We start from the raw sequence: 17,340 nt of genomic DNA, 5'->3' as shown, positions 1-17,340 counted from the left end.
ATATATCAATTAACATAATATTATGTAGAAGAAGTAGCCTCTCACTTGAGGTGAGACCCACAAAGAAACTGTTCGATCGACGATTTTGATGAAATTTGGTATAGTAGAGATAGCTTGAGTCTGCGGAAAGGACAATAGGACAGCCAGTTTTGGCTGTACATACATTCTATGTTTTAATAGCTATATTTGAATGTGACTTTTATACTGTTTGTTTATATATCTGTCACTTCACTTCTCTCTCTGAAAATACACGGTCTATCTCTCATCACTCTCTTCTTTTTCTTTAAATCTTAATTCCATCAGCACTCTACACTTCTACTAGTTCCTAGAGTTTTCTTCTCGGTTTTTTAAACAGGAACGCGCGCGATACAGTTTTTCTGCGACAGACAAAATTTCACGCGGGGAAGCCGCAGCAAACGCTAGTTTAACTGAATACTTACTAATAATCACAAAATTAGTTAATATGGAAATAGGCAGAAGCCGAACAAAAAGAAAGATCTAGCTTCCTTGTAGTGTTGTACGATGAGTCTTATTTTAGTGCTAGACTAGACCAATTTGCACACCACAATGAACAGGCATCTTGTTCACGAGCACTTCAAAAAGCGCCGATGAACAGGCATGTTGTCCTCAATCACTTCAAAAGGCGCGGAATGATGCGCTTGCGCATCCGCGTGCCAGGTCTAGCGATTTGTTCTTTTGGTGATTGAAAACTATCTAATAGTACGCATTAACGTCACCGCTGGACTATTGTAGTGAACCTAACAAGAATACAGATAGTGATGATGAATAAGGTCATTCATTATTAATTCATTGTGATTTTTTCATTGTAAAAATAACTTCAGCATTTATTTAACATCAAAGACATACGAACCCTGCAACGGGTGGACTACAGGTACCATAATTATACGAGTATACCAGTAGTCGTTAAAATAAGACCACTTTCACATTAGGGGACATAATGTGAATGAAAACGCCGGCTGTCGTACATTGTATAAAATTAAAATGCCCGATCGTCGCGCGTTTGTCGCGCGACAGTCGCGTTGCTAAAGTCGCCTAAATGTGAAAATGCTCTAACAAAAACTTTATTATATTTTGCTCGTAGGTAAAGAGGCGTCGCTCTGGCTCTGACGTTGATATCATTGGCGTTCATTAACGAATGAACCGCAATCGCGACCATTCCGGAACACTGGCTCCCAATGGACAGTTGTCAGCAGATAACTGCCGTTGTTTATGAATTTACAAAAATAATAAACGACTGGCCAGAGTACCAATCGAACGGCATTTTTGTAGCTGCTAACTTTGCGTTATAAAAAAGGACGTCGTAAAGTGAAGAGATATCTCTCTTGATATAATTGAATGGCTTTCACTAATGATACTTCACTTGGCCAGCTCATACAATCATGTACTAGTATCTAATACTGGTCTTTTTTTTTCCATTTATTTCCATCCAATCCCATTCGCTTTTGGATCCCTTTCGGTTAGAATGAAGAGGCTGGAGGGAAAGAAAGGAGATGATAGGGATCTTCGAAAATGTACAGTGTGTTTGGGATAGTGCTAGCGATAATTTAAGGTTGTCGATGTTGTGATGTCAATTTTATCGACAAAAATGCCCCATACTTATATGGACCCACCCTCCTCCTCTTGGATTAGGGGGGCTTAATCACTAGATGATTGTAACAAAATAATACAAACGAAAATGCTGTTTATCTAAAATACTACCTATAAAGGAAAAAGTTATATTTATTACATTTTCATACCTTCTTCTAATACTTCTAAAATTTTTACATTCACTAATTTTGGCGCGTCTACTGCCCATAGGTAATCTGCATGGTTGAATTTCGAGAAAGGGACCATGTACATCGTGGTGGTCTCCGGAAGCGTGTCGTGGAGTTTTTGCACATCTTTTTCACTGCACATCAAGTCATTTTCAGCCCAAAACAAAGTCGTGTTTAACGTCACTTTCTTTAAGTCGTACTCGGGCGGTGTATCAGAGTTGTACACGGCTCGGTTTCGTGCCGGGGATTCGTAGTCGAACTGCTGGAATTTTCCAGAGAGATGCGTTTGGGCGTAATGCAGTATACACTTCCAGGAAGCGCCGCCGCCGTTCGCCAAGAATTGGAGCATGCGGAACTTGTTCCACTGTTCCTCGTCCTTACCGATGATATAAAACGCTAAACGCTTGCAGTAGTCGCTGGCCAACTCCGTTTGACATATCTTGCCGAGTCTATCCAAGTAGTCTGCTTGTCCTACTTCGTACGAGCGCAGCAAGAGCGCCGCGTGCGCAGCCCGGCTCGCGCCCGCGTGCAGCACCCTCACCGGAGACTCCATGTTCGCCATAAACACCGCCGGCGCCAAGGCCACGCCCACGCTCAACTTCTCATTGTACTCCGGCCGAAGCGACAACATCGTGTACATGATCGTCGTCCCCATAGAATGCCCTATGTACCCAACCTTAGCGCCGTCCCCCTTAACTTTATGTATGTAATCAATTATAGCTGGCATATCGTAAAGTCCAATTTCGTGGAACGAAAAGTTCCAGAACTCTTTCGTGTTAGTTTTGTACCGAGAGTGTTCCCGGCAGTACCTGTTGCCTCTCACGTTGGCCATCCACACGTCGTACCCGGCATCTGCCAAGACGTACCCGAGGGATTTCTCTGGTCCACTGGCGATGAAGTTCGCGGAACTGTCGAACAGCCCGTGTTGGAGGATGACTGCCTTATTAGGTGTAGACCCACCTGCCTTAGCTCTCGGAATCCTGTGCACAGTCAAAATGTAGCCTTCAGATACCACTGAATGCGTTTCACAGTCGTACCCGTTGCTGGTCACCATCGCTGGTACAGATAAAATTAGTTCAGGGTCTTTAAGTCTTGCGCCTGGGTCATCTGAATGCATGAAGGAAGTTCTATCCTTAAAATTGTCTATGTAGTCCTCTACAGCCTTTATCCAGGTATTGCCGTTAATTTCCTTGTAGGTGGAATCCATTATTTGCTTTATGTAGTTAATTTGGGTTTCAAAATAGTCGTTTGCTTTAGTCTTCTGCCTAGTGATGTATTCTTCCCAGCTTGGGTCGGCTGTGGCGATGCCGTGTCGGGTCACCATTAGCAGCACACCGACGGTACTCGTTAGTAGTTTAAACATCTTGTCTGGTCCCGAGGCGCAGACAGCACTAACCGACCGAGTATAAATTGCGATGTTTGGAACAAAAGTTCACCTAAGGGTCAAGTAGAGACGTCATTGTTGAAAACACTGCTATTATTTTATGAGTCATAAAAATAATGTTAAAATGACGTTGTCGAAGTAACATGACATGGTTCAAACTACCAACACGTACGAGTACCTACCTTTATTAATCATACTGTACCTGCTGATTTAAATAAAGACATCGTTTTAACCAGTGGTAAAAAATATGCTGCCTATTGTTATACCTCCCTGCAAATATTTTCAATTTATAATTATTTTGAAATCTCTTTACCTAGCAATAACTAAAATATTTAATGGACACTGTCTGAAATATATTTCTTTCTTTTTTCAGAGGCTGGACTACGTTTGACCTCAATCTCAACGGATGGTAAGTGAATTATAAGATGTTTAACTTTGCTTTTTGCTATTTATTTTGACGTTCATAGGTACCATATATTGGTCAAAATTGAATAAATATGATGTATTTTTCATTTTCATTTCCGGTATTGCTTTAAACTTCGGAGAATTTCCCAAAACACATTCTATTCTATTTCTTGACTCATCTGAGACTGAGCCGATGCAAAAAATATTTATACGTAAATTGTGACGGACGAAAACGCAAGGAGGAACCCTTATTGTTTTTAAATGGAATAAATGACTTATGACTATGACTTGGGGTTACATTTTAGATTTTTAGACATTTTAGATGTTAAACTATTTATAAGAAACACCAAAGACATGATTCTTTAGAAGTCACTTTAAAACAGTTATAAGAGTTATGAAACGCAGTTATATTGTTAGACCACTGTAGAAGCGATAAATCAATTCTCAAGTTAGGCAAATGTATGGCCAGCTAATTTAAAATCGAATCAATCTGTCGGCTGACCGATTAAAAGGAATTCGCTCACTCGCGGTCCATTTGCCAACCAGCTATTAAATGCACATGATCGTAGATTAGAGATAACAAATCACTCTATTTTAGGCAACATACCATGTTAGCACGCAGCGTGGGACGTACACCCAAAAGGTGGACCAACGACATCATAAAGGTAGCAGGAAGGCGCTGGATGCAGACCTCTACCAACCGATCAACATGGAAATCATTGGGGGAGGCCTGTGTTCAGCAGTAGACGGTCTATTGCTGAAATAATGATGATGATGATGATGATGTTATAGTATCCCTTTCAAACTTGAGCGTAGCCAGGTCGCAGTCGCTTTGAACTGACCTAAAAAATCTGACCTGATCTGATTCATTAGGTCGTGCCCAGGTTCACTATATTTTTAGTATCTTTTAGTCAACCACTTTAAATCACCTGTGAAGGCAAAATACAACTTTTAACCAGCTCTTCTGAATAGTTTCAATAAGGTCGGTTCACACTATTTAATTTTACATGCTAATAAGATGCGAACAGCTAGGGACTGAAATTTGCTGCCAGCTGCTGTCTTTCCCGAAAACTAATCCGGGCCTCTTCAACGTTACAAGACATGTACTATTACCATCCTAGACTGCATCTCCTTTAACATCAGGTGTGATTGCAATCAATCTTTGTTCTGCATAAAACAAAACCACGTCGGTACGATTAAAAACATTGTTGCATATAAATAAGGCTTGTCTAAACTGCCAAGATCTGTAGTTACGGCGGCCATACCACACCCAATCAATTAGGAACCCGCCGCAAGCCGCATCGCTTTCCCCTGCGCATTGGTCTGCGGCTAGCTCTTGGCCTAATTTGTCCGATTGTGTGCCCACAGCTTAGATGTTTGGGTTGATTGTTGATTAGACGAAGCCATCAACAGGGCACAACAGAACACTTACAGGGCAGATATGTACCATCCTAGACTGCATCCCACATCCAGGTACGATTGTATGTGGTCAAAAATACCTGCCTTGTTATACATAAAATTTATTTGTTTATTTATTTAATTAGGACAACCAACAAGACAGACACAAATTCAAGCAAAGGGGTTTACATACATAATTTTGTTTTAGGACTAGGTACTATCTTAATTACAGTTTTACAGTAAATTCCAAAAAAGGAGAAAAATAATTACTTTACTTATTATAACCAATTATGAACGACGCTTGATTTTCGAAGTCGTTGCCAGTCTATTAAATTCCAAAGTTAGACGTATATTTTTTTTCCGACACTGACCCATGAATAGCAATCATGGTAAAATTGAGATATGTAGTCCCAATCGGGTGGATGGAAAAAAGTGTTTTATCTACCCCGGTAGTCATAGTCTTAGCCTTCAACGGAGTGCATGGCACCCATCAAGTGTCAGCCACCCCGGTATATCATTTTAGAAAGAAAGAAAGAAAGAAAATAAGTACATTTATTTGGCACACTAGAACAACAAATTACAGAATATTAATACGATAAAAAATTAATTCAAAAATTATGCCAAATAGGCTTCCACTCAGCATAATGCCGCAGTGCGTAGCACCACGACGCTGGTTTTCAGTGGTCGCCTGATTGTAGTGGTGGAGAGGCGCAGGTAAACATTAAACGGTATCATACCCTATCAAATAAAAAATTATTATAGAAATTGGTTTGCAACAAAGTACTGCGGTACTGTAGACCTGCCTTAACTGGCAGCATCTACCTGAGAGAACTGCTGGACGCGAGCCAACGCCTATGAGCCGTCCACCTGAATTTCTCATCTAGGGCTGCTAAATGATTGAAAACTTTTGAAACGTTCTCTTACAGGTTTTTTTGGAAAAGATCGCTTGTTAGCCGTAAAACCACCTAGATATTGTGTTATCTACTTATCTTAATATGTACCCGTTTTGAAAGAAAAGAAAGTATCTATTTGACTCAAAACAGGTTTCATTTACAAGTTACAAGTTATCAACACACGCAAAGTTTTTTTTTATTACTTCTATAAAATCAACTGAATAAAGTACCGCATTTTTTTCATTTTCTCATATTCATGCACAAGTAATAATTTACAATACCTATACGTTTCTACAACCAAATGCCGTCCGCTACTGCACAAAGACCTCCCCAAATATTTGCACAACGACCTATCCTGCACTGTCAGTTCCAATGCCAGACCTTAACCAGATTTTCAGTCCACCAGTGGGAGGTCTGCCTACACTACATTTTCCACTTAATGGTCGCCACTGGAGAACTTTTCTGCCCCTACGGCCATCAGTTCTAAGTCTAGTCATCAGTTTAAAGTATTAAAACAGTATTTATTGCTCAGGCAGCCCTAGCCTCATCATCAAACTACACTATGTGCTTTAAATAGCTTCAAAGTAGCTGCTGACATTTAAATTGGCCGTTTAATGACAGTGTATTCTTAAGCCCATTGAGTGAGAGCTACATCGTATTCTGATCAAGGAACATTGTGTAATTGTTTGAATACAGGGTGGCCGAATATGAAGTTTAAGAAACATATTGATTTGCTTCGACATCGCAATTCTAATTCTTTTTGTCGTGCAGAATATAAAATGGAATAATGATTGTCTGTATATTGAGCACTAGCTTTTGCCCGCGGCTTCACTCGCGTGAAATTTAGTTTGTCACAGATCGTCATAAATTATAGCCTGTATGTTATTTTGGGTTCTAAACAATAATACTGTAAAGTTTCATCAAAATCCGTTCAATAGTTTTTGCGTGAAAGAGTAACAAACATCCAGACAACCACACAAACTTTCACGTTTATAATATTAAGTAGGAAGTAGGATATTGGTAGGATTTAAGACGAGCTAAATCTTATTTTAAACTAATTTAAGGTAGATACTAACCCTCTCTCTGATGTTTTGCTTTCCCCTTGCAGGGCGTCACACACATGTATACCTACCCTTATTTTGTAACACCGTTGTAAAAAAACGTTTATTGCATGTCACATTACAATTATTGTAATGTGACATGCAATAAACGTTTTGAATTAGGAATCTAAATAGATCAAGACAGTATTATTTCGTCTCAGAAATACCTTAATGAGGGCTATCGTTTTTATACTTAACAGTTGGCACCCCTGGCGATTGACAGGACCTTACTCTACAGTGGCGCCATCTTGATGAGTGCAAATGCGATAGTCCTCCTACCACTTTTGCGCTCACAAGTTGGCGCCACTGTCTTCGCTACTAGCAAGTGACAGGACCTTACTCTACAGTGGCGCTAACTGGTGAGCGCTAACTGGTGAGCACTAAAACGATAGCCCTCATTGATGAAGTTAGGAAATTGATCAAACAGAACATTAGTATTTGCTTTCGTAGATAAAGATAAATATATTTACGTGGAGATAATGAAACTCGGAAAGTAATAAGTAGTTGGTACTTCCAACTTTTTAGAATTCTATTCATCACATCGTGTTTCTCGTCGTTACATGTTGTTATGAAAGTTAACGTAAAAAGTAACCTAATGTATCTGCCTTAGCATTTGAAACTAAGGGCCTTGCCACACTGGCGGATTGCAAGCGGAGCGCGAGCGGCACCGTACCGCTGCTCCGCCCAGAAAACGCTTGCAATCTGCCAGTGTGGCAAGGCCCTTACAGTGCAAAAAATATTCACATTCTTCTTCAATTCTAAGTTCAAGGCCATCTTAAATCACACAAACTATTTTTTCATTAAGTTCGGATCTTCTAGTACCTACCTACCTAATTCTCCAGTTCTGTAAAATAAATAATTATAAATAACTCAAATAGGAATGAAATACAAGATAACGTGTAATCTGTATGCGTGTGCCCATAATAAATATTTGAATAAAACATAATTAAAGTTATTTACATCAAAATTGTTGGACTTTCCTGTTTGTTTGAAATTGAGATTACTACAACGGAAACGACTTGCAAGTACCTATAAATAATCATGGTTTAACTTAACGCTATGCAGTCTTGAACAGAACTTGAAATCATGAAAGTGTTTATGGGTGAATATCAACAAACTCGTTTTTTGCCTAATTCCGGTGGCGAATTTTAATTTCCACTTTCCAAAACTTTTTTGTGGCAGAAATAATAGTAAATAACTTGTATTATTCAATGATATGGTAGAGATCAAAATATTATTAATACTTCTCGAGATATGTCAATTTGAAATTATCAAGAGCCACCGAAATTGTATTTGAGCCACCGGAATTAAGAACCAATCCACCGAAATTTATTTATACAGCGGACTTCGGAATGTTACGGATGATTGTCTCAAATTACTTATTTATTTGTAATCAATTAAGTATTATTATCCAGTAAAGATGTTTATAATTAAAAACAATATTCAGGCCTGTGTTGTGACCCTAAAAAAGCATCAAATCTTCCCACGTGAGTCGTAATAGCCGACTAAGGAATCAAAATACTGGAGGGTGGGCTGCAGCATCTTTCCGGGTATTATACTACCATACTGGAACTACCAACCAGCCTGCTAAGCATGGTAATAACGGCAAAATCCCTCCATAGAGAACAAATCCAAAACTTTCTGGCTCTAGCCGCCAACAGCCCCGTTATTCTAGAGTCATCACAAAGACATCATACATGACCCTCAAACCCAGAAACCAACTCTAGTCCCAGGAGGGCGACCAACTGCCCCAGGTTGGTGTTAGGTTTATCTTCCATAAGTAAAAATATTGGTCCAGGCTAGCCAAGTTTTCATGATGGTATCATACCTATCCTATACTCAGAATTACGCAACTAATTATTCGCTAAAGACCATGCGAACTGGAGATTAAGTATGAAGATATTTCTAGATCTATACCAGCTACTGAACTAACACATTATAGCCTGACCAGGAACATAAAAACCCTGGCATAGAGGCGCGTCAATTGCATTTGATAGTGCAACACTGAGTACAGTCGTACCTGTGTTAAATTAATAGGCTAACTTTATGTATCAGGATTCAGGATTACGGGCTAATTTGATATTTTCATGAATTAACGAACAAATATTATTATAGGTAACCTGGTTTAAATAAATTAAATGAAAACATCAATCGAGCTAGTAGGATTTATTTTATTATTCATCAATAATCAAATTCAGAACTTGAATATTCAACTGCAATGTTTGCTCATGAACGCTTCAAACTCGGTACTTCTTTCCCAATTCCATAAAATTAACAACACTTAGAAAGTGACAAAATTTTTTAAAATAGGTAGTTGAAACAAACCACAACTAATTTTCATAGTGGACTGTACTATGCGATAAACATGTCAGTCAATTTGACAACCTTTGTCGGAAACATTATTCAATGAAAATATTGTCCGAACCCTTAGTATTTCTCTTCGACAAATACTTTAACACATTGTAAACCATTTTTCTTTCACGACTATAAAAATATTTTAGCAATTTAATTCACAAAATCAATTGCGCACATTTAAAATAAAGTTTGTTTACACTTTGACAGCAATAGACTGACATGCAAGGTGACATGACAATGAAGTTTTCAGTTACTGTTGCCATTAAAAGAAATTAGTACCATTAGTTTTCCGCAACATGGCGAGGGTTTTTATGTTCCTGGTCAGGCTATACATAATATTTGTGACAGGGTAATTTAACGGAATACTATGCAAACCTAGCGACAATGAGCTAGATGAAAGTAGTACAATTAAGAAACGGAGGACTAAATCCAGCCAGCCTCATAGAGAGAGAAGGCCTAGCAAAAGATGCCAGAACTGTAAAAGCGTACTGAGCTGCACCCTAATAGTACTGCAAAAATCAAAATGTAGTAATAATTTTTAGACGAACAGGCAATTTAATCACATTTGCATTCTCCGATCACCACACAGCTTATGACCGCAGTCTATGAAGGAACACTATCTGCGGTTGCGATCCTCATCAGTGAGGGACCGAGGAAGAAGAAGAAGTTATCACCGAAATAGAAGAATGCCGAATAAAAGATGCTCAAAAGCTGTCGACTGATGAAGCCTAAGTCACGACCAGTGCCAATCCAGCTCCAAAGCCCCACGAATTTTCATCTCGAGTGGCAGAATAGATTGCAACCTACGAGACTAGGGAAATTTTAGCTGTTTCAGGACTATTCTCATCTGTTTTTAAGATTCTGCTTAGTATCGATGTATAAATAGCTATCCAAGTCCTCACGCTGATACAAAGTGTATTATAGAGACGATTTTTTTGTAATAAATCGAAAGTATGTATTTGAGAGGACCAAATTGAATATACCAACATGAATAACGAGGATAGCAGAACCATTTTGGTAAATGCCTAAGCTGCTAGGAGAGATTAAGAAGCACTACTAGTAATTAGGCTGAAGATCGAGATTATTCCGACACTTTAGCGAAGATATCCTAGACTTTAGCTTGAGTGAGATTAGAATGCCCTATTAAAAACAACAAGGAATGTACCAGGAGATAATGAAATCACAACTGAGCTTATGAAATCAGATGGAATGCTAGTACTAAAGTTTTCTTAAATACCACCATGTTTATTGGTCGATAAACCAAAAAATAAGACATGGTGGTGGTGCTAGAGACTGGAATGGAATGGACGTTGGCGATGGTCCAGAGTCAGGTGAGGCAGCTTTTTCCTGAAACATCCAGTCTCCCAGACAACCTCATTTTCGAAAAGACGTTTGTAATACTACGTACATATTTAATGCTGCGTCAAATTATGCAGAAGACTGAGGACTATAATCAGTCATTATTATTGGCCTTTTTGTACCTTCTTCGATTCGGTCAAGACCTGGGCTGTGCTACAGTCTCTTTAATGGCGTCAAATTGACTGTCGATACATGCAACTTCTGAAGTATTTGTATGAAAACTTCATCATATCAGCCCTCCCCCAAGATCAGAACTCGAAACTTATCTGATTGCTGCGAGGGTTCAGAGTTGGAGACACCATAATCTCTTAAAGTCTTCACTACCTTCCACTTAGAGGTTTTCAAGCTTCTGAGCTAGACCGAGCTCAGTATCAAGATACGGCGAGTACATCACACAACTTCGATTCACTGACGATATTGTAGTTATGACTGAGACCTTAGTAGACCTAGGTACAATGCTCCAGAGCCAATAAGACCAATTCCGGCAATAGATTCGCCACCGGAGCCACCGAAATTGCGCCACCGGAATTGAAAAACTGTTACAAAATTCAAATTATAAAGAAAACTATAATTTTGATCAATAATTTCTGTATGCAGATACAACAAAACACCAAACTTTAATCATGTTAAAGAATCGTTTAGCATCTAAGTAAGTAGCTTTCACTGATACACTTGCCAGCGAAATTGAAAAATTTTGTATTCCTGTGCCGCTGATACTAATATTTACGGGTCTGCTGGAAAAACAATACCACAAGTCGCAAGTCTTTATAGCCCGATCAGGAGGACACAGTTGAGTGATGCAGGGAAGAAGAACTCTACGTCCCTCAAAGCTTCTTTGGAGAAGTAAGAGAGTGTCGAAATTGAGCCACTGTAATTGCTTTTTTTCGTGGGACAGTTTTGAAAGGCTATTTAAAACACTTAAAATATGAAATATCACATTTCTTTCATATCATTTGGAAGTCTTATTTAATGTATTTTATGGCTATACTATTTTTAAATTACTAGAATCCCCGAGAAAGAAGGAATAACACAATTTATGAGTAGAAATAGAGTTAGGACGCGCCACCGCTATTAGATTTTGGGTCTTTGAAAATTTTTTTAGTACATAAAATAACTACCTATTGTCCTGAAGACTTTGCTATCGTGTAAAACGCTGTATAAACTATATACAGAAAAAAAATCATAGCTCTAGTTACATTTCTCCCATCGATTCTCAGCTCCGCCGCGTAAAAAACGTGTTTGGGATATTCACCCTTATTATTAGTTTGTTGTTTTACTACGTGCATTATGGAGGTAAGCCTTTACCAATGGAACGTGTCTCTTTGAAATGGCGCAGTTACACTATGCGGGTCGAGACATAAAGTGTAAACAGGCACTTCAGCTAGTTTCGCCGTGCGTCGCCCATACTTCGGTGTACGTGCTCGAGCTTCTGTTCGATCAATTTCACGCATAGTATACCTGCTCCAAAAGAACTAAATTAATTAGTTACCACTACATCACTAAAGTTTGAAATATAACAAATGAAAACGAAATTCTCAATTTTATTTTGGTTTATTTTTCGCCAGAGAGCATGCCAAATGAAACGCAGTTTAAAAGGTTTAGACCTGACTACCACTACAATGAATTGGCTGGAGGCTGGGTGAAGTTCCATCACGTACCAACCACGTGGCTCGAGGCACGGCTAAGATGTTATTTAGAAGGTGAGTAAAGAACACAAGATCATCTAAAGATAATAATTGTATCGGCCGTTTGGTGTAGTGGTTCAGAACGGACTACTATGCCGAGAGGTTCGATTCCCGGCCGGGCAGAAATTGAAATGATGAATTTTAATTTCTGTGACGGGTCTGGGTGTTTTCTATGTAGGTAGTACATAGGTACTTTAATAGTAAAGGCCGGTAGATCTATTGTCATAAATAAAACACTGGCTACTTAACTTTCACAGTATATTGCCTTATTTTAGATACAATTCATCACTTAGTACAAAAGCGCGCGGAGTCGTCTCCGCGCGTCCCTCTATTCTGACGTTTGATCGATTGACGTATGACAACAGCTCATTGGCCACAACGATACCGTTATTTAACGTTTTAGATTTTTCGCAATTAACAGTAGGTAGTTATAACTGGGTTAGCTAGTCGTCGTCGTCGTTTCAGCCGAATGACGTCCACTGCTGGACAAGGATTTCTTCCACAAAGACCGGTCCTGCGCAGCTCGCATCCAGGCACCTGCCGCGACCTTCACCAGATCGTCGGTCCAACTAGTATGGGGCCTGCCCACACTACGTCTTCTGGCTCGTGGTCGCCAGTCGAGATCTTTTCTGCTCCAGCGGCCATCAGCTCTGTGAGCTATATGCCAGGTTAACTACTTATGTAGTACCAACATAATAATCTACGGAATTATCCGTATGTAAAAGTTTATGTAAAAATTTCCATATTCTACATACAACTAGATGTTACGCACTCTGTAGTACATATAATACTGATAATACTCTTACTTTATGTATAATAGGTTTATTTCAATGTAGTTGAATATACTGTACAAAATATTATTATTATTATTATCAACAGCCCTTTACAGTCCACTGCTGGACTATGAGCCTCCTCCACTATAGTGGAGGGTTTTGCCATAATCTCCACGCTTGGCAGGCGGGTTGGAGATCGCAGTTTAAAAGATTGATGTTTTTCAGAGAGCGCTGCTGCCCATTCTCTGTTTGATGTGTAAAATATAATAAATGAATATCTTTGGACATTTTACAATAAAACTCATAAACAGTTTCTTTCATATTTCAGAAATAAGTGTAAATAATATTCACCTGTTTTAGGAGCCGTTTTGGCTTCACCAGTCAATGAAAACATGAAACAAGGTCTGATTGAACTGCTGGTCGATCAGTTGGAGAGTAAAGTCTTTACTGGAATTCACTCAATCTTTTCAAAGGGAGACTTCACATCTGTTGAAGGTTGGTATTTAGAGCCTTTTTAATAACAAACAGCAATCGATGTAATAAGAGTGTTCTAATTTAACCGCCCTTGTGGTCTAGTGGTTAAGACTACCTGCTTCAGACGCAGAGGTCCCGGGTTCGATTCCCAGGGGGTGCAGATTTTTCTGTTCGGTTTGGTTGGTAGTAGCGCTTGTTCTAAGTCCGCCTGGCTAGTAGAGATGGGTTATACTAGGTAAATTTGATACTAGGTGCACCTATTCCTAGTATTTATTAATACTCGATCCAAATACCTATTCCACCTAGTATGTAGTAATTTAGCATACTTGACACGACTAGTGCGGACTGATCCACGTATTATGACTTTAAAATAAAATTTTCTTTGTAAAGATACAACCGTAGTATGAATAATGCAATTTGATATTGAATAATAATTCCTCCCATCATACTTCAACAGGCTTAGGACTGTCAACTTAAAAGTTGGCGTATTTAAAAGATATCAATTTCATAAAAATATTTACAATTTTTTTCTTTTTTACATGTATTTACATGAATATGGTTTTACTACGTTTGTGTGCGTTTGCTTCGTCGCGCTCAAATTTGTTTGGTCAGACAGAGACGGAGTGAATCTCTACGTTCGCACATAAGCTTAGCGAGAAATACTCGGTACGCGTAATACGCGACTACGGATTACGCAATAATAACCTCTATTACTTTAATGGTAGGGTCGGAAATCGTGTAATTTAAAAAATACTAGGTGGATCAAGTATTTAAAAAATTGGAATAGGTGCCGCTTAGTACTGTAAAATACCTAGTGTGTGGATCTGTTCTAGTAAATACGTCTCATCTCTACTGGCTAGCTACCACCATCTTACCTAAGTCTGTCGCCATAAAAACAATGTTAACAGCATTGTTGTGTTCCGGCAGTTAGAGGTAAGATAGCCAGTTCCTCCGTGGTTGAGGATTCACGGTCGCCAGGTGCCCAGTTAACTCGACTGGGTTGTAAGATATACATTGATATATATCTTAACTTACCCCAGACATAAACATTCGCCTCAACACATTTAATTTGCCTCGTGCGTCTTCGGAAATTGGAATCAATACCAACAGCTGCTTGCTTTAAGTATCCACACCTCGATGTCGAACTTTTACATCTTCAGGTATCCCTGTCCATGAAATGCCCGTGAATATAAGAAGTGGGGATATATCGGGAGAATGTGTCACTTTTATGATGGACGGACGACTGGAAGGTCACGACTGCTCAAGTAAATACCCATACATATGCCACAAAAGAGCGCCAAGGGATCTGACGACTTCAATTTGCGGGGTCGATCAAGGTAATACGAGTATAATAACAATGTTTTAAGAACTACGAGTATATCATCGATACGAGACCTATACCTTTACAGCAGTTTTATTAAGTAAAGAAGTTAAGTTTCGTTCAAAATGGAAAAGCCGACTCCGCGTTACGGGGTAAGGCGAAGCAGAAGAAGAAAGAAGTTAAGTTTAGTCTGGACTGTAGAGCTAAATAAATAAGAAATAAATATCCTTGGACATTTTACACTGCGCTTCTAGTCCCAAACTAAGCAAAGCTTGTACTATGGGTACTAGACAACGGATATAAACATACTTAAATACTTTTTTTTTTGTAAATACATACTTATTATACATAGAAAACACCCAGTCCAATACAAACAAATATGTTCATGCACACACGTTTGTACTGTGCGGGAATCGAACCCGCTGCCTCCGGAATAGTAGTCCGTTTCGAACCACTACACCAAACGGCCGACTATAGCTAGAATTATACATTGGTATTCGTGAAAATGCATGGATGATTACAACTCTTAGTTAATCGAAAATAGTTACAGGTTATGATTTCTAATATTTACCTCAATATTAAAAATTGCCAAGGTTTTTAACTAATTAATAGACTTTTGTTTTGTTTTACAATAGAGTATAAATATGACCCGCGAACTGGCAGCTGCTACAAGTTTCACAAATTCGGGCGAACTTGGTACCAAGCTGCCTCGGTGTGCGCGGCGGAAGGTGGGCACCTGGCCATCATTAACAGTGACGTGGAGGCTGAAGTCATCAAGGGGATATACCAGAACTACCCCGACGACACCATCCAGGCGGACCACAAGCACACAGCGAGCATCGGATTCCTAGATTGGGGAGTACGAGGACTCTGGTGGACAATACACGGTACTCAAAACATTTTAAATTAAACTCTTAAATTGCAATGTTTAGTAAAATTCTTAACATAGTTATTTAATTTTTAGCGTTAATCTCAAACTAATGACTTTGATAATTATAAACAACTTGAAAAAATCGAACTGCCTAACTAAGCCGTCGTCGGCGATCGTGGGTCCAATTCCCGCCTTAGGCAGTTCGATTTTTTAAACTTATTTATAATGCTGAACATAATTTTTAACAGTGAACTAATTTATTTTTCTTCTGATAAATTTCGTTTCGGGTCCAATTATTGTTTATCTTTGCCCCGGGACAAACTTAACCTTCACTGGTTGGGTATTTTTATTGGCGGTCAAGCTGTAGATCCTGGCTAGCATAGGAGTTGCAACGGTGGGAGCTGGTGGGAATAGTCCCGTCACAGTGAACTAAAGATGAAGTTTAAATTGGTAATTTTATTATAGGTCAAGATTTGACAGAAGCCGGCTACAGCAAGTGGAATAAAGGATCTCCTGACGACAAGACCCAGTATTGTGGCGCAGTGATGAGGGCAGGGACATTGAATGACATATGGTGTGAAAAACAAACTTTTCCTGCCATTTGTGAGAAGACTACAGAGTTTAGCCCTAGACTGATAACCCTACGATAAAAGTCTATAATAAACTACCCACATACATAAAATCTGAACCAAATACAAATTTATTAATTTGCTAAAAAAAAATCTACTAAGCAAGTGTTACTATGATTTAAATGAATATTATAATGATAAGCCCACATATACAGTACTATGCAATACATACATTTAACTATTATCTATTGTATCACCCATTATACATATGACATTCAGTTGTTCAGTTACCTACTATACTTACCTATTATGATAATTATTAGAATTTTTTTTTCCTATTCCCTGGAGAGACTTTATAGAAAAAGTGTCGGCCCAGTACGCGTGATTTTTTAAATATATTTTTTATAGATACTACAATAATAGACATTATATTCTAAATTGCTTGATGTACTTCCTATCAAACACATCTATATTTATTTGATTGCTATTGTAAATACGAGTAAAATTGCAATGCCTTTGCAGGGCCCATATGTTTACCTTACATATTTTATAAGACCTACAGTAAGGTCCAATACATACATATGTGATGCAATAAATAAATGAATATGAATATGACCCACTGCTTGACCAATATAACAAATGTGTAATAAAATTGTGACAAATCAATGTAATATTCAATTTAATCAGCTACACTGTGTCTGTGTATAGATTTTTTATTTCCTTTTCCCTTTTTTATCATACTATATTCCCAAACTGACTGTTGAACTATTCATCAGTAGTAACTAACTATACATCCAAAGGTGGAATTGTGTAAAGCAATCGTAATCATTTGACAGTTCATAACGTACGATTATTCTGTCAAACGCTTTGTTTAACTGACTTTATCGTACGTTATGGACTATCAAATGATTACGATTGCTTTACACAAATCCACCTCTGCCCTACAATCTTTCAAGAAGAGAGCGTATTTTATATCTT

General features: G+C 38.6%; 2 protein-coding genes across 2 annotated transcripts; one reads left to right on the top strand and one right to left on the bottom strand.

Moving 5' to 3' along the window:
- Window positions 1–1,697: 1,697 nt before the first annotated feature.
- On the bottom strand, window positions 1,698–3,165 carry LOC135074891 (lipase 3-like). Its single transcript, XM_063969266.1, has one exon. It carries the CDS (start codon window positions 3,136–3,138, stop codon window positions 1,744–1,746), a length of 1,395 nt encoding a protein of 464 aa, XP_063825336.1. The 5' UTR covers window positions 3,139–3,165; the 3' UTR covers window positions 1,698–1,743.
- A 4,815-nt stretch (window positions 3,166–7,980) lies between these two features.
- Window positions 7,981–17,028, top strand: LOC135074349 (macrophage mannose receptor 1-like). Its single transcript, XM_063968604.1, has 7 exons — window positions 7,981–8,055; window positions 11,928–11,962; window positions 12,235–12,369; window positions 13,488–13,622; window positions 14,762–14,938; window positions 15,558–15,809; window positions 16,259–17,028. The coding sequence occupies exons 1-7, from the start codon at window positions 8,042–8,044 to the stop codon at window positions 16,441–16,443; spliced, it is 933 nt and encodes a 310-aa protein (XP_063824674.1). The 5' UTR covers window positions 7,981–8,041; the 3' UTR covers window positions 16,444–17,028.
- Window positions 17,029–17,340: the final 312 nt, after the last annotated feature.

This window comes from Ostrinia nubilalis, chromosome 9 (genome assembly GCF_963855985.1).
Source record: "Ostrinia nubilalis chromosome 9, ilOstNubi1.1, whole genome shotgun sequence".
Classification (NCBI taxonomy): domain Eukaryota; kingdom Metazoa; phylum Arthropoda; class Insecta; order Lepidoptera; family Crambidae; genus Ostrinia; species Ostrinia nubilalis.
The sequence above is the reverse complement of the archived record's forward strand: the minus strand, read 5'-3'. Positions and strand labels throughout refer to the sequence as shown.

Excerpts from the sequence above, each read along its gene's own strand:
- LOC135074891 (XM_063969266.1), bottom strand. The coding sequence starts at position 3,138 with ATGTTTAAACTACTAACGAGTACCGTCGGTGTGCTGCTAATGGTGACC.
- LOC135074349 (XM_063968604.1), top strand. Across the intron at positions 12,370-13,487 it reads GCTAAGATGTTATTTAGAAG|GAGCCGTTTTGGCTTCACCA; the intron begins GTGAGTAAAGAA and ends CACCTGTTTTAG. Across the intron at positions 13,623-14,761 it reads AGACTTCACATCTGTTGAAG|GTATCCCTGTCCATGAAATG; the intron begins GTTGGTATTTAG and ends TTACATCTTCAG.